The sequence below is a fragment of the Panthera uncia genome, chromosome B1, assembly GCF_023721935.1.
Source record: "Panthera uncia isolate 11264 chromosome B1, Puncia_PCG_1.0, whole genome shotgun sequence".
NCBI lineage: Eukaryota > Metazoa > Chordata > Mammalia > Carnivora > Felidae > Panthera > Panthera uncia.
Window position 1 is genome coordinate 32,977,089 of NC_064811.1, and position 23,245 is coordinate 33,000,333.

The 23,245-nt window shown below is 42.5% G+C and overlaps 1 protein-coding gene across 3 annotated transcripts in view; it reads right to left on the minus strand.

The window, feature by feature from the left end:
- Positions 1-23,245, minus strand: part of RBM47 (RNA binding motif protein 47) — a 156,149-nt gene that overhangs the window by 3,933 nt on the left and 128,971 nt on the right. For 2 of the 3 annotated variants that reach the window (XM_049631947.1, XM_049631948.1), the window contains 3 exons: positions 6,060-7,216; positions 4,983-5,189; positions 1,883-2,079 (listed from right to left, as the gene is read on the minus strand). In XM_049631947.1, coding sequence (XP_049487904.1) covers positions 1,883-2,079; positions 4,983-5,189; positions 6,060-7,185 — 1,530 coding nt within the window. In that variant the 5' untranslated portion in view covers positions 7,186-7,216. The remainder of the gene's footprint in view (positions 1-1,882; positions 2,080-4,982; positions 5,190-6,059; positions 7,217-23,245) is intronic. The other variant, XM_049631949.1, reaches the window with a different exon arrangement.

Consider the following 23,245-nt stretch of genomic DNA (forward strand, 5'->3'; position numbering starts at 1 on the left):
AGGGCAAAAGCAAATAAATATATAGCACCATAGTGCAGTGGCTCACAAGCATGGCTCTATTTCAGCATTGCTGAGGAGCCTATACAAAACACGGATTCTAGAACCCCAGCCCAGTTCTGCTCATTGGGTATCTTCCGGGGTTTGAGTCTAAGAAATCTGTTTTTGTTTTTAAGTTTATTTATTTGTTTGGAGCACGAGAGAGAGTTTGCACACACTCCCGAGCAGGGGAGGAGCGGGGAAAGAGGGAGAGAGAGAATCCAAAGCAGAGAATCTTGCACTCACAGCACTGAGCCTGATGCAGGGCTTACTCCCATGAACTATGAGATCACGACTTGAGCCAAAACCAAGAGTCGGATGCTTAACCGACTGAGTGACCCAGGCGCTCCTAAGAATCTGCTTTTTAAACATACTCCCTGGATAATTCTTATCCAGTTAGGTAAGAGACCCTAGGTCTGAGTATATGTGCTTGTGGAATGATAAGGTATTTGAGATTCACTGCCTCACAAAAAGTAGCTTTAACACGATGTTTTTGTTGTTATTGTTTTGAATGAATGACATTATCACCTATAGGTATTCCCTAAGTGCTATGCACTGAAGATAAAAAGAAATGTAAGATGTAGCTTGTGGTCTAGAGGAGCTTCATCAGTTGGGGAGACAGAACATACTGGCAGTCATATGCCAAGTAACAATGTGGGTAATGAGAAACATAGGAGAGATGATTTCCAAGCCTAGGTGGTTGGGAAAGATTCTACAGAAGACTCGGGGCTGAAAAGACCACAGAGAAGAGAAGCTATGAGCAAAGGTGGGGAAGGAGGCTGAAACAGGAAGACAGGACAGGGAGGAGGAATGGGGAGAGCTGGATCAGGTTGGAGAAGAGGATTAAGGGTGGATTTTGCAAAGTTTTATTTTTTTACTATTATTTTAAAAAATATTTTAATTTATTTTTGAGAGAGAGACAGAGAATGAGTGGGAGGGGCAGAGACAGAGGGAGACAGAATCCAAAGCAGGCTCCAGGCTCTGAGCTGTCAGCACAGAGCCCGAATTGGGGCCTGAACTCATGAACTGCAAGATTGTGACCTGAGCCGAAGTCAGACGCTTAACTGACTGAGCCACCCAGGTGCCCCTGTAAAATTATTATATATCTACATTTCTACAGATACATATTTTTTTAAGTTTATTTATTTATTTTGAGACAGAGAGACAGAGACAGAGAGAATATCCCAAGCAGGCTCCACGCTGCCAGCGAGGAACCCAATGCAGGGCTTGAACCCATGAACCAGATCATGACCTGAGCTAAAATCAAGAGTCAGACACTTAACCGACTGAGCCACCCAGGTGCCCCTCCACAGATATCTCTCTCCATGCACACACACTTACACACCTGTGTGTGGATACACAGGTGTAAATATTCATACCCAGCAGAAGGGGGGCTATGGGGGGAAGGGCAGGGGAGAGAACTTAAAAAATCATCACTGAACTGCAATTTGGCAAGTGAAAATGTGAGCGATCTCCCTGGACTTTGCAAGTCAGCCCCTTAACAGTAAGAACATGAATTAAAAATTATCCAGCATCGTAATATTGAATGCACAATATTATATGCACAATATTGTATGCACAATATTATGACACAGTGAAGAATTACACGTGTCATTTCTGCACCATGCCTCCCATCTTTAATACAGTGATAATATTAGGGTAGTATAATTATTCTTTCAAACTTTTCCGTCCTGTCATGATTTACAGTAAACATTTTTTCTTCACCCAATCCCATACTTCATCGGAGAGCTCGGCACACAGCAAACTCTCCTGCTGAATCGTCAGTGAATCTGTGATTAACAGAGGCCTCACACACAAATGACAATGACCACAGCAAGGGCCCTACCTGGAAAGGTGGCGGCGTTGACACAGCAGGAATGACGGCGGCGGCGGCGGCAGCAGCTGCGGCGCTGGCTGGGTCTGGCTGCACCGCGATGGGGCTGATCATGTGCTCCATTGTGTGGATTTTGCCATCTTCAATTATTTTAGGGGCTGGGGCGGCCTGAAATACGGAATACTGGGCCCCAATGGCAGGGATGGCCACTGTAAGAGAAAGGAAATGCACATGGCTTAAAAGTCCCGAGAAAGAGGTGTCACTTTCTTGGTATTTTTCAAAACCAAGTTTAGTGGTCACGGGCCTCCCCTGCTAATTAATGTTGTCTCTCAGTACAGGTAACAAGGTGCTACCCAAGAGGAAGAAAGGGTTGCTGGCAGGCAGGCCCCCTGTTCATCTTGCAAAAGGATCCACGTGTGTACGGAGGGGTCTCCCAACAGATGCTCACGCAAGGGGAGTCCAGAGTTGGGTTCCGCACCAACATTTTTCCTACCGTTTCTACAGAGAAATCTCATTTTGAATCTTACTCTTAATGTCCAGCAAAGGAAAGGGCCTTCTGACCGAGACAGCAGGTTCAAGGCGAGACGTGAGATCAGAGGCCCTCCAGCGTGGGAGAGTGAGCCTGTTGGTCCTCATCACTCACCTCACTCATTACCAGACTCGCCACCCTTTCACTTGCACATTTAAAAAAAAATTTTTTTCTAAATTTATTTATTTTGAGAGAGAGAGAGAGACAGAGAGGGAATGAGCGCGCGCGTGAAAGAGAGAGAGAAAGAGAGAGAGAGGGAGAGAATGAGCAGGGGAGGAGGGCAGAGACAGCGAGCAAGAAAGGAATACCAAAGAGGCTCCTTACTGTCAGCGCAGGGCCCAATGTGGGGCTTGAATTTACAAACCATGATGTGAGATAGTGACCTGAACCGAAATCGAGAGTCAGACGCTTAACCGACTGAGCCACACAGGCACCCCTCATTTATACATTTTAAGAAGCAGGCGCTGGAGAGGGTTTCCTTCTGAGAACTCAGAGGTCTGTGTACACTTCACTCTGTTATTTCAGATTTCGGCATTACTGATTCAAGGAAAAACACATAATAAAAAAATGGCAAATTCCCTCATTTGCTAATGTCTGCTCATAGTAGTGAAGCAGTGAGTGATTGCTTTTATGACGAGCACTTCGAAGATGTGTTTCTGTGAGGAAAGTCCAAAGGACTCTATTTTAAGCAGGGGTTCAAACAGACAGCAGTTACTGAATGCCAATGTATGATAAAGAGAAGTAAGAAGGAAAAAATATTAGCCCTGGTTTTGGGGGAGTTTGTATAAGTATGTGGTGTGTGTGTGTGTGTGTGTGTGTGTGTGTGTGTGTGTTGAAGGGTAAGCAAGAATATAAAATACATACACAAAGTATGCTTTCATTTATGTTTTTCCTACAACTGTAAGCATATTTACTCTAACGCAAACTGATCTGAAATAAGGTACAGAGACAAATGATTGCAGGCTAAACAACAGTGTGGCCTTTCAATATAATACATCTAAAACCTTAATGAAATCTTTCAATCATATGGTCTTATGGCCAGATACTCCACCATTGCCCTGATGCTTCTCCTAAAATATAAAGTTCCCATTTTCTGGATGAATCAGAAAGAGAGCCCAGAAGATGGGGACCAGAGGTGATTATGAGTTTAAGCTACACTGGGGTTGTACTAAGTAATTCTGGATTGTTTAGGCTGTCCGCTCACAGGAATTTCTACCTCAGGCTGTAGGACACGACTATACGCTTAAAATTGGTTTAAGAGTTCATTTCTCCAGTTAAATCTTAAGCTGTAGCCACTTGCCAACAGGAGTCCAGTTTCCAACAAGTAGAAGTGACAACTATCGTATCCAGGCTCTGTTTTATGGCATTACAGAGAGCTATGGGATCAGTTTTACATTGCTTATAGTGTCAATGGCATTTGTAAGGAAACCCAGACTAAGGAGTCATTTGACTGCGGAATCTGCAACATTTTTTTCCTAGGCAAAAAAATTATCCCTGGACTATTTCAAAAGGAAGCTCTGCTGGGAAAATGCGTTCTAAGCCCTATGTGGCAGTGCAAACCTATGCCCCAAATGCAGATTCGTTGACTCTCTTTTAGCTAGGGGGTGGAAGGTACAGTCCTCAACCAGAAGAAAATCAAGAGGAGCTGGGCTTCAAGGTGAGGATTCTCTCAAAGCACTCTTCAGTCTACCCTCCGCGAAGCCAGGAAGAGAGCTGGAGGAGGATGGCTCTGACTCTCCACGAATGAATTTTCCTTATGTGTGGATATTTGTGTGGTGTGTGCTAATAGGGAGTTGGTGCTATGATGCTCTCACAATGGAATTCCTTAGAAGTGAGGATCAGAAAGATCTGACTCATGCCAGATGACCAATGGGCACTAATAACACTGGCAGAGTGGTTTGTAGGGCCTGGAGGTGAAAGCAAAGTTCAAGGTCTCTGGCTTGAATTACTTGAGTGTCCCTACCTGCAATCTATTGATCCAGCAAGAGGGGGAGATGAATGCTGGAAATGAGAATCCAGGAAATTAGCAGCTGCAAAAACTTTCACCACTGCCTTGTTCCCAGGTATTCTGGTTGGTTATAAAACCATGACAAGGGACAAGTTGTGTTTTTTGCTCCCGAAGGGGGATTTCCTACCCTTCCCACCAACTCTCAGAACTGGCAATAAGCTGTATCCTCTGGCTTTTTGACAGCTAGTGGAGCAATAGGCCTGAGTGAGAAAAAGATGGTTTGAGCTGGTAGAAGATACAGAAGAATCTCCTAATCTTCCATTTTCTTCCTCTGTCCCTCCCCACCACTCCAACTCTGCCTACTGGGTCACAGACTGAGAATAAGCCTAGCGACTAAGTGGCACCCATTTGAAAAACCCACTACTGTAAGGTTGGATTTGAACATGGTCAGAGCTAGACCATCCCCTTAAGTCCCACATTAAGAAGGCTCAGGAGGCCACACTCTTGCCTAATCTCTGGCTGCCTATGAGAAAAGGAACCCGTGTGCAATGAAAGAGCCCAAGGAAAGCCTGGAGTCACTTCAAAGAGAGGGTGGGGGTTTAGGCTGATGCATTCTATCTCTGGTTCATACTGACCTGTACCAGGTTTAATGGCAACTGGATTGACGGCAGAGATTTCCAAATTCGGTACAAGTTCATATCCTTTTTCTTGCTGCTTTCCTTTCCCTTCATGATATCGGCTATATATACCACGGCCAGCCGAATATCCCCCGAGGTAGGAACCCCTGGGCCCTGGGGCTCTGTTGCCAGCCGCACCTCGACCCCGGCCTCTTACGCTGCCTGCTTATAATAACAACACAAAAAAATGATGAGCAACCAACAGTGACCGTACAGGAAGCAGATCTCAACTCAAGGTTCTTGGCCATTTAGTTGTTTGCCATAAGTTGCAGGTGGTTACACCTTTGCTCTTCAATGAGCTGGCAAGATGCTTCACACATGCTACTCCATCCTAGATTTGCATCCAAAGTATGCCTGCTCGACACAAGAGATGAACTTGCCGATGAGTTCCTAGGATTGCAAGTGCAACTTAATACAGGAAAACATTCACAGAATAGAAAGAAGTCAGATCTGGAAGGGGATCTGCTAGTTCACCTTCCTCATTTTATGCGTGAGAAAACTGGCCTAGGGAGGTGAAAGGGACTGATTAAAGTCACAGAGCCAGTTAATCTGATGACAGCAGGACCCAGAACCTAGGTATTGGTTTCCCAGTATAATGCTTGGTTGGTTTCATTACATGCTAGCCAATAATTTAAACGTCACCACCACCACCACCACATTGTCCTTCGTGTGCCAACATCCTAGAGATTTAATTTCACAAGGAGCTTTTAAACTAGAGACAGGTGGACTAGCCCCAAATTGGGGAGACCCTGGAAAGGTAGTATGCAAGAAGTGCCTCTATGCCCCTGTGATTTCACCACTCGCCCCCATACACATGAACGACCCACATTTCCCAAAATGCTGTGGAAGTGAACACTCTAAGTGCCAGCAAAAAAACAAAAACAAAAACACCCAGAAGTGACACCCAAAAGAGGGTGGGTCGGTGGGGGGAGGAGCCTGTCTACCAGCCCAGCAAACTACAGCCATAACACCCCTGACTCTGTCCAGGGCCACAGGGCTGTAGGGGGCCTCCCCAGCAGTACAGCCCCCACTAACCTTTCACAAAGTAGTCTCTGTTGGGCCCGATGAGCGCGTTGTAGGGGTAGCCGTAGTAGGCCAGCGTGTAGGGGTCGCAAGAGTACACGTAGCTGGGCTGTGGCACCGCCGCCTCGGCCGCGCCGCCGCCCTTGGCCGCCTTCTGGTAGCGGGAGTACTGCTCCTTGTCCACGGGCTTGGCCAGCGTCACCTCGAGGCACGAGCCCTCCAGCTCAGTGCCGTTGAGGTTGTTCATGGCATGCACGGCGTCCTCCCGGCTGACGAAGTGCACGAAGGCGTAGTCGCGGATCTTCTTGACGCGCTCCACGCAGCCCGGGTTGAACTGGCCGAAGCTCTTCTTGATGGTGTCCTCCGTGGTCTCGATCATGAGGTTGCGCACATAGAGGATCTTCACGGTCTCCATCACGTCCTCGTCCACGTCGATCTCGGGCTCGGCCCAGTCCACGGCGATCTGGTGGCCCCACAGCTGGATGCGGCCGGGCATGAGCTTGCGGCGCGCCATGGCGGCCGCGCGGTGGCTCTCGTACTCGACGAAGGCGAAGCCGCGGTTCTTCATCTTGTCGGCCGCGCTGGCGTAGACGATCACGTCCAGCACGCCCTCGGTGACCTTGGCGATCTCCTCCAGGATCTCCTCGCGCTTCTTCATCTTGGGGATGCCACCGATGAAGAGGCGGCAGTTGTCCACGCTGCAGCACACGCCGAGCAGGCGGCCCGGGCGGATCTCGTAGTTGTTGAGCTCGCGCACGGCGCGCTTGGCCTCGTTCTTGTGGCAGTACATGACGAAGGCGTAGCCGCGGTTCTTGCCGTCGAAGTCCATCATGAGGCGCAGCTCGTAGATGCGGCCCACCGCCTCGAACACGGGCACCAGCTCGTCCTCGTACACGTCTCGCGGGATCTTGCCCACGAAGACCTCGCAGCCGCGCTGCGGGTGCGGGCCCTCCCAGCCGGGCGGCGGGCCGCCGTACTTGCGCTGCCCGTTCTCCTGCACCATGCTGTAGCCCGTGCGCTCCATCAGCGCCAGCAGCGCCGCCTCGTTGGGCGCGCCGGCCACGCCCTCGGGCACCTTGGCCGAGGACGCGGCGGCCGAGTCGCTGCTCATGGCTGCGGTGGAATCCTCTGCGGTCATAATGTCAAAGGCATCCACGGCTGGAGGAGACCTGCGGGAGGCAGAAGGGAGGGTGAGTGTGGAGTCTGCACCGCGTTGAGCCAAAACTTGCCTACTTCATTCCTGTAAGACACACGAGACCCACGCTTCACTAGCAGGTGGTTAGATGGGGAATAAATACAGCAGCTCTAAGAAGCTAAATTAGTCAGGTTGTTTTGCAGGAAAAACCAGAAGTGACTCGGGGAAAAAAAAAAAATCAGAATGAGCAAGTACTTCCGCTTAATCAGTACCCCAACAGCTTTGAAGCACAGAGAAACTGTTGTAATTGTTAGTGAAAACCTCATCTTCTTGCAGCAAATGGCAACATCTTTTGCTCAATTCCTGCACTGTCGACTCAGATTGATTTCCTTTTAGTTATAGCATTTTAACCCATTTATCTGGTAGACAAAGCCTCTTTGCTTTCTTTTTTTAAGACAGTCTTTTCCGTTTAGAAGTAGAGCAGTGTACTTACATCGTTAAGGAAAACTTTGAGGAGGTGTTAGTATAAGAGATAGGTACAGAGCTGTGTATCTGAAGCTTTTTACAAGAAAGAAATGGAACATTCACATTGCCAAGGACTTGTTCTAGGAACTGTGGTAAGAGCTGGTAAGTCTGAATTTTACGGTGTCATTTAGGCAAAAGTCTTGGTAGGAACCATTAAAGGATTTGGAATCAGTCCACAAAGAGCTGGATTACATTCAAACTTGGCGGGGTGGGGGGGGGGGTGGTCTGTGAAGCAGCTACTACCTGGTAAGCCACACTGCAGTTTTTGGAAAACTGTTACATGCATTATCTTATTTGACCTTCCTAATCTCCTTACATGGAAAATGATATTATTATTACTCCTAATTTGTCTATGGGGAAATAGGCTCAGAGAGGTTGAGTAAATTGCCCATTTCACACAGCCAAGTGTCAGCTCCTAGAAGGACTTGATTCCAAGTCGCTTAGTTCCAGATTCCAGGTTCTGTCGTCAGAAGCAGTGCTGTGCAATAGAACTTTCTGTGAGGATGGGAAAGCTGTTCCCTAGCCACTCTGGCTACTGAGCACTTAAAATGGGGCTAGTGTAACTGTTGAACTGAGTTTTAAATTTTATTTCATTTTAATTAAAATTAAATAGCCACATATGATAGTGCAAATCTAAACCATGCTACCTTTACCTATACAGCACAGGGCTCTGTGGAGATGATTTCAAATTATACAATAGGATTATCATTAGGAGCTTTGTACTGTGCTTTTGTAAAGAACGGTTCTGCTTGGCCTTTTAAAAAATGAAGTTTATTTCATTTTTTGGGCTATAAAAGTATTCGGGTAAATTTCGTGGAAAATTAAGAAAAGGAGGAAAAGAAATCATTCCTATTATTCCTACCCAATGATAGCCACAATTGAACTTTCCCATCTTTTTTTTTTTTAATAATTTTATTTTGGGGGGGGGGGGGGGGGGGTGGAACTTGGCTTCCAACAAATTTACATACCGCTGCTTTGCTTCATAAGCATTCCTCCCACATTTTTTTTTAAAGTTTATTTATTTTGAGAGAGAGAGAGAGAGAGACCACGAGCAGGGGAGGGGCAGAGAGAGAGAGAGAGAGAGAGAGAGAGAGAGAGAAAGAAAGCCAAGCAGGCTTTGTGCTGTCAGCGCAGAGCCCGACTCAGGGCTTGAACTCATGAACCATGAGACTATGACCTGAGCCAAAATCAACAGTCAGATGCTTAACCAACTGAGCCACCTAGGCGCCCCTCCTCCACATTTTTAACACTCTTTGCAAAAACACAATTTTTAATAGCTGCATAAGGTTTCATCATTCAACTGGAATCAGGAGCCTTAGTTTAAAAAATTTACCAATAGGAATTGTATACAAGAATATTAAGGGAAACTTCAAGAATAATTAAGGTAAGTTTGATCTTCTAAAGAAAAAAAAATCAAAAGAAATTATAGGGACACAACAGAAATATGAGGTGTTTATTTGCTGGCCAGCTAAAGCATTTCTTCATTGGCTCATCTGCCATAACATCAAGGGGCAGTACAGCATAGTGGGTAAGTGAGTGGCCACGGGAGGCAGACTGGGTGACTGTGTGTAAATCCCAGCTCTAACACTTTCTAGTTGTATGAACTGGAGCAAGGATACTTAGCTGCTCCATGCCTCAGTTTCTCTTTTTATAAAATGGGAATAATGAGGTTAGTACTAAGTTTAGAGGAATATGTGAGTTAATACAAGCAAAGCACTTTGAATTGTGCCTAGAACACTGTAAACGTTCAAGAAATGTCCGTTGTTATTGTTGTCTTTAATCCAAACTTCTGGGTAAAACTTCAGACCAATTCTTTCCATTTTAGGGTAATTTTGACACTTTCTCAGTTCTTTAAAAACATCTGTTTCATATGGCTTCTATTCTTATTTTTTATTTCTTTTGCCCTTTAATTGCTTAAGACTGGTTTGACAACATATCCACTTATCATGAAGTCTTTTTTGTTATCAACTTGAAAATGATACATTCGTTCCTGTAGTTTCACACTGAAACAGAAATTTCAATATCAGATTCGAACATGAAGCTCTTCCCTTCCTTCCAAAAAGAACATAAGGATATATTCTTAAGGAAACTATTTGTACAAATACATACGTATTTATAATCTGTGGCCTTTGAAAAGGAAACCCCAGGACATATATAACATGTAAGTGGCAATTCAAAATCTTACATGTTGTACTACATAAAATATTAACTAAAATCCAAAGGAAGAGACCTCATCGCTCTGCTGAGATATGCAGACTTGACTTCATGTTTTCCTAATTGTACTCTGAAATTATGATTTTACACCAAGAAAAGTCTTGTAGTGGTCAGGCTATGGGAGTCATTTCCAGGTGCAACTCCATTAATTTTATCAAAATTTTTGTTTGCTTTCTGTCTGAAATCTGCTGGTGTCAGTAATATAATTACTTCTTTTTTTAAAAAAAAATCACTTCTTTTAGAAGTTATAGCTTATTTCTTACATCTGCGAACCAAGGAAAGTCTTTTTTCGTAAGCTTCGATCATCTGGAAGAACTGAATTATGTTACTGGCCCTCTTTCCCTTTTTTCTTTGGCCACTAGGAAGTTCAGGATCAAGTCTGTCACTTCGATTTTAGTGATTGTCTAAGATACTAGACAAGTCTAGTCTAGTATCAAGTTTATCTAATTTTGGCTATAGTTTCATTTTTTTTAGTCTTCTATATTCTCAATGTCATGAATTTAGCTATTTATATTATTCATCTTCTTGTTTACATGTTTCTGGAAGCCATCTCACATAATTTTGGAGCTAGGAAAGGAATAAATGCATCTACACACACACACACACACACACACACACACACACACACTGGAAGCCATCTCACATAATTTTGGAGGTAGGAAAGGAATAAATGCATCTGTACACACATACACACACAGACACACACACATCTAATTTGCACCAGACATTGATTAATGTAGTACCTAATAAATAAACTGTCTTTTACACTAACTACAAACATTGACATAAAAACAAATGAGAACCACAGTGAGATACGACTTCATGCTTACTAGCATGGCTATTATAAAAATAAAACAAAACACAAAATAAGCATTAGCAAGAATGTGAAGAAATCGGAACACTTCAGCATTGCTAGTAGGAATGTAAAATGGTGCAGCTACTGGGGAAACAGCATGGTACTTCCTCAGAAGCTTAAACATAAAATTCTCATATGATCCACCAATTCCACTACTGGTTACATACTCAAAAAACCTGAAAACAAGGACTCAAACAGCTCTTTGTACACCAGTGATCACAACAGTATTATTCACACAGTAGCCAAAAAGTGGAAACAACTCAGATGTCCATTGATGCATGAAAGGACAAACAAAATGTGATATGTATACTGGGTGGAATACTATTCATCCTTAAAAAGGAAGGAAATTCTAACACATGTTACAACTTGGACGCACCAGGAAGACATTAGGTGAAGTAAAAGAACCCAGATACAAAAGGACAAACACTGTATGATTACACTTACATGAAGTACCTAGAATAGGCAAATTCATAGAGATAGAAAGAAGAATCATGGTTGCTGGGAGATGGGGACAGGGAAAATGGAGCGTTAGTGTTTAGGGAATTTCATTTAGGGATGATGAGAGAGTTCTGGAGATGGATGAATGTGATGGTTACACAACAATATGAATGTACTTAATGCCGCTGACCTGTATACTTAAAAATAGTTAAAATGGCTAATTTTGTTGTGTATATTTTACCACAATTAAAAAAAAAAAAACCCTGGAAAGTAAGAAAACTCAGAGATACAAAAAGGACAAAAATAAGATCCATAAAATTGGGATTTCACACTAGAGGCCATTAAAAAAAATGGTACAATGAGTAGGTTTAACACATTTCAAGAAAATCTTACGGTTTATAAACTCCATTCTCCTTATCTTCATGTCTGATATACTAGAGAGTTAAATAAATTATATGGTGTGCTGCTCAATGAATTTTCAAGGCCAAAGGCTTAGAGATACAAAAGAGATATAGGATTTATTTAATGCCTTTAAAAAGGGCACCATACAGCTAATAATATGACCTGTCAGTAATGTAACAGAGTACCTAACTTATTACAATTAGACAAAGTTTATTTTTTTTAATTAAAAAAAAATTTCTTTTAACGTTTATTTATTATTGAAAGACAGAGAGAGTCAGAGAGTGAGCAGGGGAGGGGCAGAGGGAGAGGGAGACACAGAATCTGAAGCAGGCTCCAGGCTCTGAGCTGTCAGCACAGAGCTGGACGTGGGGCTTGAACTCACAAACTGTGAGATCATGACCTGAGCCGAAGTTGGACGCTTAACCGACTGAGCCACCCAGGTGCCCCACAATTAGACAGACTTTAGACTGAACTATTTCAAACTATGGCCACAGGCCAAATACAGCCTGCCATTTATTTTTGTAAATAAAAGTTTTACAGAACACAACCATTACCCTTAAAAAAAAATTATCTATGGTTGCTTTTGTGGTACGATGGCAGAATCAAATAGTTCAGAGATATATGGCCTGCAAAGCCTAAGATATTTACTGTCTGGCTTGGTATAGAAAAAGTTTGCCGGCCTCTGCTCTAGGAGATGTGCAGAGAACATCAATGTGACAAAGTGGCATAGATTGCTATTGCTAAGTATAGTCACTTTTTCCTCAGTTTCCAATGCTGCACAATGACTTAATTTCAGGACCAGTTTTTAAGTTCTAACATTTTATTTTATTTTTTTTAAGTTTATTTATTTATTTTGGGAGAGACAGCACAGGTGGGGGAGGGACAGAAAGAGAGAGGGTGAGAGAGAATCCCAAGCAGGCTCCGTGCTGCCAGCACAGAGCCCGATGCGGGGCTTGAACTCACAAAACCGTGATATCATAACCTGAGCCAAAACCAGAGTCAGACGCTTAACTGCCTGAGCCACCCATGTGCCCCAAGTTCTAACATATTTTAAAGACAGTCTTCTTCACCTATCTTTCCCCCCTTCAGTCTAAGTTCTTTGCCATTTAAGTGCATGGTCAAATGTATGAGACCGAAGAAGAGATATCTGGTGAAGGTGGTTGGCTCAGCCTCTAACACTTAAATATGTGCACAATAATAACTTAAGAGACACCAACACAGAAGGGTTTGTGTTCATTTATTCATTCATTCTACAAATATTTTCTGAGCACCTACTATGTGGCAGATATGGTGGACCTCATTCTCATGGAGCCTACCTCATCGTTAATGGAATTAAAGAATTGTCCTTCAAATCCTAAAAAGTTGAGAATGAAGGCATTTTGCATTCGTGCTCAATGACCAGAGACTGCCTCAAAAGAGCTGTACCTTAATATTAACAACTTGTTCCTATTAAGGCTATACTTCCCCAAGTTAAAAGCTCGGCCACATCATTATGCTTTAAAAAATTAGTTTAGAATACTCTCTTTAGAAGGGTGGGAGTATATATATGCATGTTGTGTTTGGGATAGGGGTGTCTGAGTAGTGAGAAACACTATCTTCTGAATGACAAGATTCTTGTAGTAGAGGTGTGGGCACAATAAGTAATAATACACTTCGTAAGTTGAACCTTGTCTGTGAGTATAAAACAATAACAAAATATTGGGATAAATGGCACCCAATTATCCATTTAATAGAAGATAGGTTTAAAATAGATTGGAAAGGGGTGCCTGAGTGGCTCAGCCGGGTAAGCGTCTGACTTTGGTTCAGGTCACCATCTTGTGGTTCGTGAATTCGAGCCCTTCATTGGGCTCTGTGCTGAAAGCTCAGAGCCTGGAGCCTGCTTTGGATTCTGTGTCTCCCTCTCTCTCTGCCCTTCCCCTGTTCGTGCTCTCTCTCTCTCTCAAAAAATGAATAAACATTACAAAATTTAAAAGAATAATAAAATAGATTGAATAGTCTTGATTTACTGAATAAATACACAGTCTCTGGAGTCAGAGACCTAGGGCCAAAACTTGGCTCCTCTGCTTACTAGTTGTGAACCCTGGGAAAGACCACTTAACCTCCTAAAGCCTCAATATTCTCATCTTTAAAATGGTGACAATAAGAGCTAATGTTTATTGAATGCCCATTATGTACCAGGCAGTGTGCTAAACTCTACGTATGTATTAACTCACTCCAGTCCTCACAAAGTCTGTATGGGATATTATTAGGATCTCCATCTTGCCGATAAGGAAACTGAGGCACAGAGAGATTAAGTAGATTCTCAGTTCGTGAGCATCAGAGCTGGTATTTGAACCCTGATAGTCTGGCTTAGAGTCTGTACCACAGCTGCCTGTAAGTGATCCTTATTGCAGGGCTGTGGTGAGGAGTGCATGAAATCCACACAAAGCTCCTAGTGCAGAACCTAGCACTAAGTGCTCAAAAAATGTTAGAAGAAATCTGAATGTTAAAAAAAAAAAAAGATATTTGAACTTGAGGTGAGAATCTTGCTCCTATGTAGGATTCGTTTGTTTACAGGGAAACAAGAGGTTATCCCAGCCAACCTCAAACCAGTCAGTATGAGAAGCCTAGCCTGTGAGTTCTGGCGTGGACTGGTGTACCAGAGTCTCCCAGATTCCATTCTTAGCAGGTAAGTTGTCTGGCAGTGTGATTCTGCATTGGCGATATGGCTCGGGCATCCAAGTGTAAGCCTGTTTTTCACCTAAACTTTGGCTATAGCAGTTTGCAGAGGCTTTTCCAGAAGGAACCTGAAGAGACTTGCTGCACTGGATGCAAAAGGTCCAGTCATCCTCATGGATGCCAGGTCCCCGGAGGCAGGACCCCCCCAGCACCACACCATCCTTGCACACATTAAAGATGGCTTCACCAAAGACTGCTAGCTTACTAATGTGGCAATATTTTTGAAATGTATTCACAGTTTGGCATATAAAACAAGAGCAAAACATACTTTCAAATCCTGCTATTATTCTGAACTATTAGCTGCAATTTTTGTTGCCTGTGTTTTAGGTCAAGTTTGAGCTTGTCAGGGTAAAATAAAATTTCAGGGCTAACTCAGACTACAGCAGACTTAAATCAGGATTTAAAATCTCTTCTTAGGAGTGGTTCAGAGTATCTTTCAGTAGGATTTTAACTTTGAACTGGGACATTTTAGAGGGCACGGAATACCACTGTACTGGGAAAAATTTCCAAAGTTTGCCAACCAGGCTTTACCTAGGATTAAAGACAGCATGAATATAATCTAGAATTATCCAAACTACCAGTTAACTTTGGTTCACAGCTATAGGGATGCATGTGTGCATGTGTGTGTGTGTGTGTGTGTGCATGCATGTCAGGTACTTGAGATTAATGTGCAGTGTGGGGGCGCCTGGGTGGTTCAGTCGGTTGAGCGGCCGACTTCAGCTCAGGTCGTGATCTCGCGGTCAGTGAGTTCGAGCCCCGCGTCGGGCTCTGTGCTGACAGCTCAGAGCCTGGAGCCTGTTTCGGATTCTGTGTCTCCCTCTCTCTGACCCTCCCCCGTTCATGCTCTGTCTCTCCCTGTCTCAAAAATAAATTAAAAAAAAAAAAGTTAAAAAAAAAAATTTAATGTGCAGTGTGGAATTCACAGGAGAGTTTTATTTGCAGATGAAAGGACACATTGCAATTTGAAGATAATATACAGGGGTAAGTAGTGTCTTCCACCACCAGCAGGAACTTAAGTCAGTAGAAGGTTTTAGAGTGTATTTATCCAAGAGGTAATTCTATCTCTGTGGTAAGATTTCTGTTTTGATGTCCCTTATTTATACCAGAAAAATTTTGTCTTTACTAATCGTCACTTCTTAGGTATGGCCTAGCACACAGGTATAATAAATGGTACAATATAGTAAAATACATACCAAACTAGAAGTCTCTGGAAGAGGGAAGACTTTGGAGTCAAAGAAATATAAGTTCAAATCATGAATGTGTCACTGTCACAGGAGGCAATTACCTCCGTTCCATGTCATGTCCATAGATTTCAGATGGTTCTAGCACCCGTTTCAGAGGACCGGTTCCAGGATTAAGTGACATTTAACGCCACAAATCAAGGGGGAAAAAACATCAAAGGCCAGCTTCTGCAAAAAGTTTCCAAGATTTGGCCTCACGCTGAGTGGTTATCTTACTGCCCCTGGCCAGGTTACCACCACCCATTAGAGTAAACAGCAGAGAATACTCCCACCACCAGGCAGGCCTCTGGCACTGGGACATTTCTGTTACCTCAGAGCTTGGAAAGTGGTAAAGGAGCTCTACACAAAATGGAGGCAGAATACTTGGAGTTTACCTGGAGGCCCAAACAATAAGCTGAAGATTGAAGCTTGACTCTTTTTTTTTTTTTTCCTATCTCCCCCAGCAACCTCATGCTATTTGAAGGCATGGCTCTTGCAACACATAAAATCCTTCCAGGACTCTCTTTAGGTGAAATCCCAAAAGGATAAAGAGGCAGTGGCATAATGATATTCTGGGCCATACCTCTGTCAGCTCCTGGCTAATCTGAGACGATGTTAACTCACCAAGGGTCTTAAACTGTGTTGATGCTTGTACAGATTTTGTTATGGCAAAGCACATCATTCAATGAATGATTGTGTCTGATAAACAGATACAAAGCCAAGAGACTCACTGTTCCCAGGCATTTCTATCAACACATGGCTGAAAATGAGGCATTTTGCTGTGGGTTCCCAGGGAAGCTGTCTGTACACCATGAGAGGGGTAAAGCCACCCGCCCAGTTGGGGTGGGGGTGGGTGAGTTTTCTATGGATGTGTGGCAACACACAATCCCTGTTAAGAATCTGTTATCTGGTTTCCTTTAAATAAGCATTATATATACTTATATTTTTTTCTAAACAGGTTGATGGGGCAATGCTGAAAAAAAAAAAAATGAATCCCACAAATTTGGCACACATCTGCCTCCTGGATTAATGTTTTCCCAACCTGTAAACAAGCGGTAGAAGGGACTTCTGGTTTCACCCATGATCTTGGCTCCTTTGATCCAAACCTTTGAGGGATCTGGCAAGGGACAGAAAGAGCTACCAGAAGATACAGAGAGAAGGAAGAAGGCAGTAATGGTTTGTACCATGTAATAGTAGCTTGAATTTATATAGTGTTTTGCAATTTAGAAACTTCTTTAACATACATAATCTAATTTCATAAAATCCCAGACTCTGAGCTGCAGAGGGACCTTTGGTATCATTTAATCCAGAATTTCTCAACCTTGTTCCCTATTGACCTTTTGGATGTGATAATTCTTTGTCACGTGGCGCTGTCCTGTGTGCTGTACGATGATGTCATAGTTCCCCTGACCTCTACCGACTCGATGCCCATCCCCTCCATGTGTGATGACCCAAAATGTCTCCTGGATGCAGAACTGCTCCCTGTTGAGAATTACTGATGGAGTCTGACTATCCAGAGCTATAACCAGATTACATGCTTGCCCATGGCAGGTATTAATTAAATAGTAAGAGAAGTTGTTATTTTTTTCAACATTTATTTTTGGCAGAAGAGAAAGACAGAGAACGAGCAGGGGAGGGGCAGAGAGAGAGAGAGAGAGAGAGAGAGAGAGAGAGAGAGAGAGACGGAGACACAGAATCTGAAGCAGGCTCCAGGCTCTGAGCTGGCAGCACAGAGCCCGAAGCAGGGCTCGAACCCACGAACTGTGAGATCATGACCTGAGCCGAAGTCAGTTGCTTAACTGACTGAGCCATCAGGTGCCCCAAAGAAGTTATTTTATACCCGCCACTCCCGGCGTGGGCTTGACGTCTTCATCTGGCTCTTACTGTCACAGCTGTCAAGACTGAGAGATGGGCATCACCTTTCAAAAGTCCGGTGTATCTCTGACACCAAACTACTCATTTTAATATGCTTGAAATTCTGTCAATTTAATTTTTCAAACCAGACGACTACTACCATACAGCCCTCTCAGACGGATTCTGTTGTCAAACTGATTTGTCATCACAGGCAGACCAACGGGTCTGGGTCACAGAAACACTACCTTTGAAATCAACCGGAGGATCTGCCAAGCTCTAGAAGTACCTCATTTAAATTCAGACCTTTCTACCACATGGGCACGTGCAAACTGCTGACATTCTGGTTTTTAAGACGAGGGCCTTTCTGAAATGTCACTGCTGGTTTCCTTCATAATGTAGAAAGCTTAAGATTCAGAGTTTTGTACACACTGTATGTTAGCCAATTTGACAATAAATTATATTAAGAAATAAAAATAAAATGCAAATTTTCATAAAAAAATAAGATTCAGAGTTTTGGTGTGTTTTTTTTTTTTTTTTTAAGACATAAACAATCACTAAAAATGTTCTTCTGGAACACAGTCAATTCATTGGTACTACAATCAACATCTGTACCCCTTAGGCAAAAGGCAATATTTACGTATGCATTCATTCATTCATTCATTCACTCATCCATCCAAACTATGATTGGATGCTTGCTGTATGCCAGGCTGTGCTAGGTCTTGGGGATATAGTGGTCACTACTGCATAGCCATTGCAGTTCCTAGCCTACCAAGGATAGATGAAGGAGGAAAGATCGGAAAGAGGACAGAGTGAAACCAAGAGCAAAGATGGGCGGCTACATAAGATTATTCAACCCTAGAAGGTCACATATGTCCTTTCAGCATTTTATTGAGTGCCAAAGCTACGACAATGGCTTAATTAAGTATACAAGCAACAAGGACCATGGGTCAAAACAGCACCCAAAGAGTCACTAGCTATAATGGGTGGACAAGGATTGAAAATCTGCCTTTATCTGGTTTAATTATATTTAGAGACAGTGGGAAATTCTGCAAGAGTGAAGCTCTCCTTATCCTCCTACACTTAGAACTGATATATTATGTATCGCCTTATTGCAAATATAATACATATGCAATGATATTGTAATTGAATAAGTTCATTAAAATCATAAAAATCAAAATCCATTTTATTGAGCATCTCTGTGACACAGACACTCTACTGACTGCCATCATTTTGCGCAGTGAGATGATTTCAGAGAAGGACACTGCTCTACAGCATGTGTAGTATTTCTGGACAAGTGGCTGTAGAGTGAATTTCACTTACATGCTAAGAAGACAGCAGCACTGAAAGAGAAAGATGCCTTAAATGTAGTCTCTAGAGGGAAAGAGATGGACTAGAAATAATATCTCAGAGTTTCACTAGTGTTTAAAAACTTTTTTTTTTTAAAGATCTTTGAAACAGGCACAAGGGGAAATCCTCAGTAATAGGTTGAACCTAAAGTTACAAATTATTTAAAAAATTTTTAATGTTTATTTATTTTTGAGAGAGAGACAGAGACAGAGCATGAGTGGTGATGGGGCAGAGAGCAAGGGAGACACAGAATCTAAAGCAGGCTCCAGGCTCTGAGCTGTCAACACAGAGCCTGACACAGAGCTCAAACCCACAAATTGTGAGATCATGACCTGAGCCAAAGTCAGATGCTTAACCGACTGAGCCACCCAGGCGCCCCTTAAAAACTCTTGAGTTAATGATAGCTTCAATTTTTTTGCATTTATTACACGTATAATACACCTTAAGGAAGGTATTTGAATTTTCGTGACATTCCTATGAATTGAAATTCAAAATGTGGGCTGTAGAGCAAGTCTAGAGATCTAGAGAGAGGTCTACAGCAGGGAGGATCAGCAAAGTACAGCCCATGAGCCAAATTCAATCCTGTGGCTGTTCTTACCAAGTTTTGTTGGAACAAAGCCATGCCCATCTGTTAACATATTGTCTGTGGCTGCTTTCACGCAAAGTTGAGTTGCTGCAGCAGAGATAGTATGTATGGCCTGCAAAACCTAAAATATTTATTGTCTGCCTCTTTACAGCAAAAGTCCCCTGCTCTAGGGTCAGATTTCCTGGGTTTGAGCCCCAGCTCTATACTTGTGTAGCATGATGGTAAGACATTTAAATGTTAGCTGTTACTGCCCCCTTTTAAAGATCAGGCACTTGATGGGTGCCTGGGTGGCTCAATCGGTTAAGCGTCCGACTTGGGCTCAAGTCATGATCTCATGGTTTGTGACTTCGAGTCCCACGTCGAGCTCTGTGCCGACAGCTCAGAGCCTGAAGCCTACTTGGGATTCTGTGTCTCCCCCCCTCTCTGCCCCTCCCCTGCTCACGCTCTCTCTCTCAAAAAATAGACATAATTTTTTTTAACTTAAAAAATAAATTTAGATTACTTAAATAATTTTACTTAAAATTTTAAATAAATAAATAAATAAATAAATAAATAAATATCTATCAGGCGCCAGAGGCTCAGATCATGTACCTCACCTAAGATCACTCAGAATTGAAGGGCACGTGGGTGGCTCACTCAGTTAAGTGTTCAACTGTTGGTTTCAGGTTTCAGGTCAGGTCATGATCTCATGGTTTCATGAGATCGAGCCCCACATCGGGCTGTATTCTGGCAGTGTGGAGCATGCTTGGAATTCTGTCTCTCTCTCTCTCTGCCCCTCTCCCCTGCTTGTTCTCTCCCTCTAAATAAATAAATACACATTAAAAATTGAAAAAGAGGGGTGCCTGGGTGGCTCAGTTGTTTAAATGTCTGATTTCGGCTCAGGTCATGATCTCACGGTTTGTGAGTTCGAGCCCTGCATCAGGCTCTGTGCTGACAGCTGGAGGCCTGGAGCCTGCTTTGGATTCTGTGTCTCCTTCTCTCTCTGCCCCTCCCCAACTTGTGCTCTGTCTCTCTATGTCTCTTAAAACATAAATAAATGTAAAAAAAATAAATAAATTAATTAAAAATAAATAAAAAACATCACTTAGAACTGAAACTTAGCTGATGACAAACCCAAACTCTTTCTACCATTTTCTCTGCCTTTGCTTTCTCCTTAGTGATAGCAGGGTTAGCTATAGCCAGTGTTAACAGAGTAAACCCATGGCCAGTGCAAAATGGACATTGGTTAAAGGAGGCCCACGCACAGGCCCTTTCCACTGTATGCCTCAGCACACCTCACCACCCTGCCCGCCCCTTTCCTGAGCTCTCAGTCCTGCAGTCTGTTCCATACCCTATTTCTGGCCCTTTGCGAAGTAGTTAACATGTTCAAATTGTATTTCTAGAATTAAGAATGTATTGAATTAGGGGGCTGGGGTGGCTCAGTCAGTTGAGCATCCGACTCTTTGATTTTGGCTCACATCGTGATCCCAGGGTCGTGGGATCAAGCCCCGTGTCAGGCTCCACGCTCAGCATGAGATTCCCTCTTTCTCTCTCTCTCCTCCCACCCCCCCACCCCTCTCCAAGCTCGCTAAAAAAAAAAAGTTAGAAAAGTTAGAAAAGAATATGGGGCTGTGATGAGACTGTGGGGATGATGGTTACACTCCAGGCTCTGGAGCCGGACTGCCCGACTTCATATCTGGGCTCCACCACTTGAGAAACAAGTGCCATCACACAGGTCACTTAGTTTTCCTGAGCCTCAGTCTCACCACCTAATAAATGGGGATAATATACCTCACGATGACGTGAGGATTAAAGAGATAAAACATATAAAGCACTTAGAAAGATACCTAGCTGGGCACCTAGGTGGCTCAGTCAGTTAAGCATCCATCTGACTCTTGATTTTGGCTCAGGTCATAATCTCACAGTTCGTGAGTTCAAGCCTCGCATTGGGCTCTGCACTGACAGTGCAGAGCCTGCATGGGATTCTCTGTCTCCCTCTCTCTCTGCCCCTCTCTTATTCATGTTCTCTCAAAAACAAATTAAAAAAAAAGATACTTAACTCAGGTAAATGGTCAAATTTCATCATCATCACCATCATCGTTTGGGTTGAGCAAAACAGTACATGTTTTTCAAGGATGTTCTCTTTGTAGAGGACTATATAGCCATAGTTTATTTTTATTTATTTATTTATTTATTTGGGAGAGAGAGAGCAGGGGAAGGGCAGAGAGAGAATCCCAAACAGGTTTTGTGTTTTCAGCAAAGAGTCTGATGGCGGGGCTGGACCCCATGAACTGTGAGATCATGACCTGAGCCGAAATCAAGAGTTGGACACTTAGCTGACTGAGCCACTCAGGCGCCCCTACATAGCCACAGTTGAGAACCACACATTTTCTGCTTGACAATGTAATTTTTAAAGTTAAAGAATTTGAGGGACTTTATTCCTAAATTTTTGTGGACAAACTGGAAGGGAACCTATATATAGATATTGCCTTCTGTATTTATATGCAAAAGTGCTTTAAGACACTACATGTGAAATATGTGGTTACAATGATGCATTTTTAAAGCTAATGATAATGCAAAAGTAAATATTATGTTCTTTCTGATAGTTGTCCAGTTGTGTAAATATTAGATTCTTTTGATTACTAATGAGTATACCTATACTAACGCTTGTACCTACTCACTGAATGTAGTAGGTCCTATTAAATATTGTTTGTTAGCTATGGGATATTAAAATTACGAACACAAGTTTAAGAAAGTAATCCAGACACAATATTCTCAGAAAAACTTTATGTGCCAGTATTTGAATATATGAGCTGGTAATTTAAGGGATGATCATTTTCATTATAAAAATATTGTTTAATTCACAAAAGGATTAATAATAGAGTTCCTATAGAAAGGAAGTCCCTTATGTTATTTAGTATATGATAGAAGTTACTGAAAAATGATCTCTCTATATATATCCTTTCTGTATCTATATATACCCACAACACTGTGCTAAAGGATCAGTCCCATTTTCTTGACGGAGAGACTGAGAACAAGGGTGATCATGTGCTTAACCTCAAAATCACAATAGGATAGTGGTAAATTTGGGATTATATATATTATATCTATTTTTTAAAAATATATAAAATTTTTAAAAAATTTAAAAAATATAATATATATATTATATCTATCTTATCTTAAGCTTTATCTTTGGGGTAGCCATCTCTAGTTTATCTTCTATTCAATAGTAGTCTGTTTACTTTTAATTTTTTTTAATGTTTTATTTTTATTTTTGAGAGAGAGTGAATGGGGGAGGGGCAGAGAGAGAGAGAAAGTGGGAGACACAGAATCCTAAGCAGGCTACAGCTCTGAGCTGTCAGCACAGAGCCCGATGTGGGACTCGAACCCATGGACTGTGAGATCACGACTTGAGCTGAAGCCAGACACTTAACCAACTAAGCCACCCAGGCGCCAACAGTCGTCTGTTTATATTTAAAACTAAAGCAAACCCTGACAGTCCAAATACAGTAGAGTTCCATATATATATATATATATATATATATATATATATATATATATATGGCTTTTAAAACATTCTAAAACTTGTGTGTAAAGGATATTTTTCATCTGTTTAGTTTCTTGAATTTCTCTCAAAACAGATTTAGAAAGTGAACTTTCCCAAATATAAACTCATGCAGTTTTTATAATGATATGTAAATGTTATTCTTTCCCCCGAACTGCAAACTGTATTGGTGGTTGCAAGTCGGAGTTACAGAGAAATAGTATGGTCTGTTATTGCTAGGTCCTATTATACAAGAGTACATGCTCTACAGGATATGTTCTTTTATTACCCCTGGTGATACGCCAAATGGTGGTATACAGGAACATCATAGGTCTCTTTGTAAGGAAAGTGACACATGGCCTGTCCTGAAACAAAGCTGT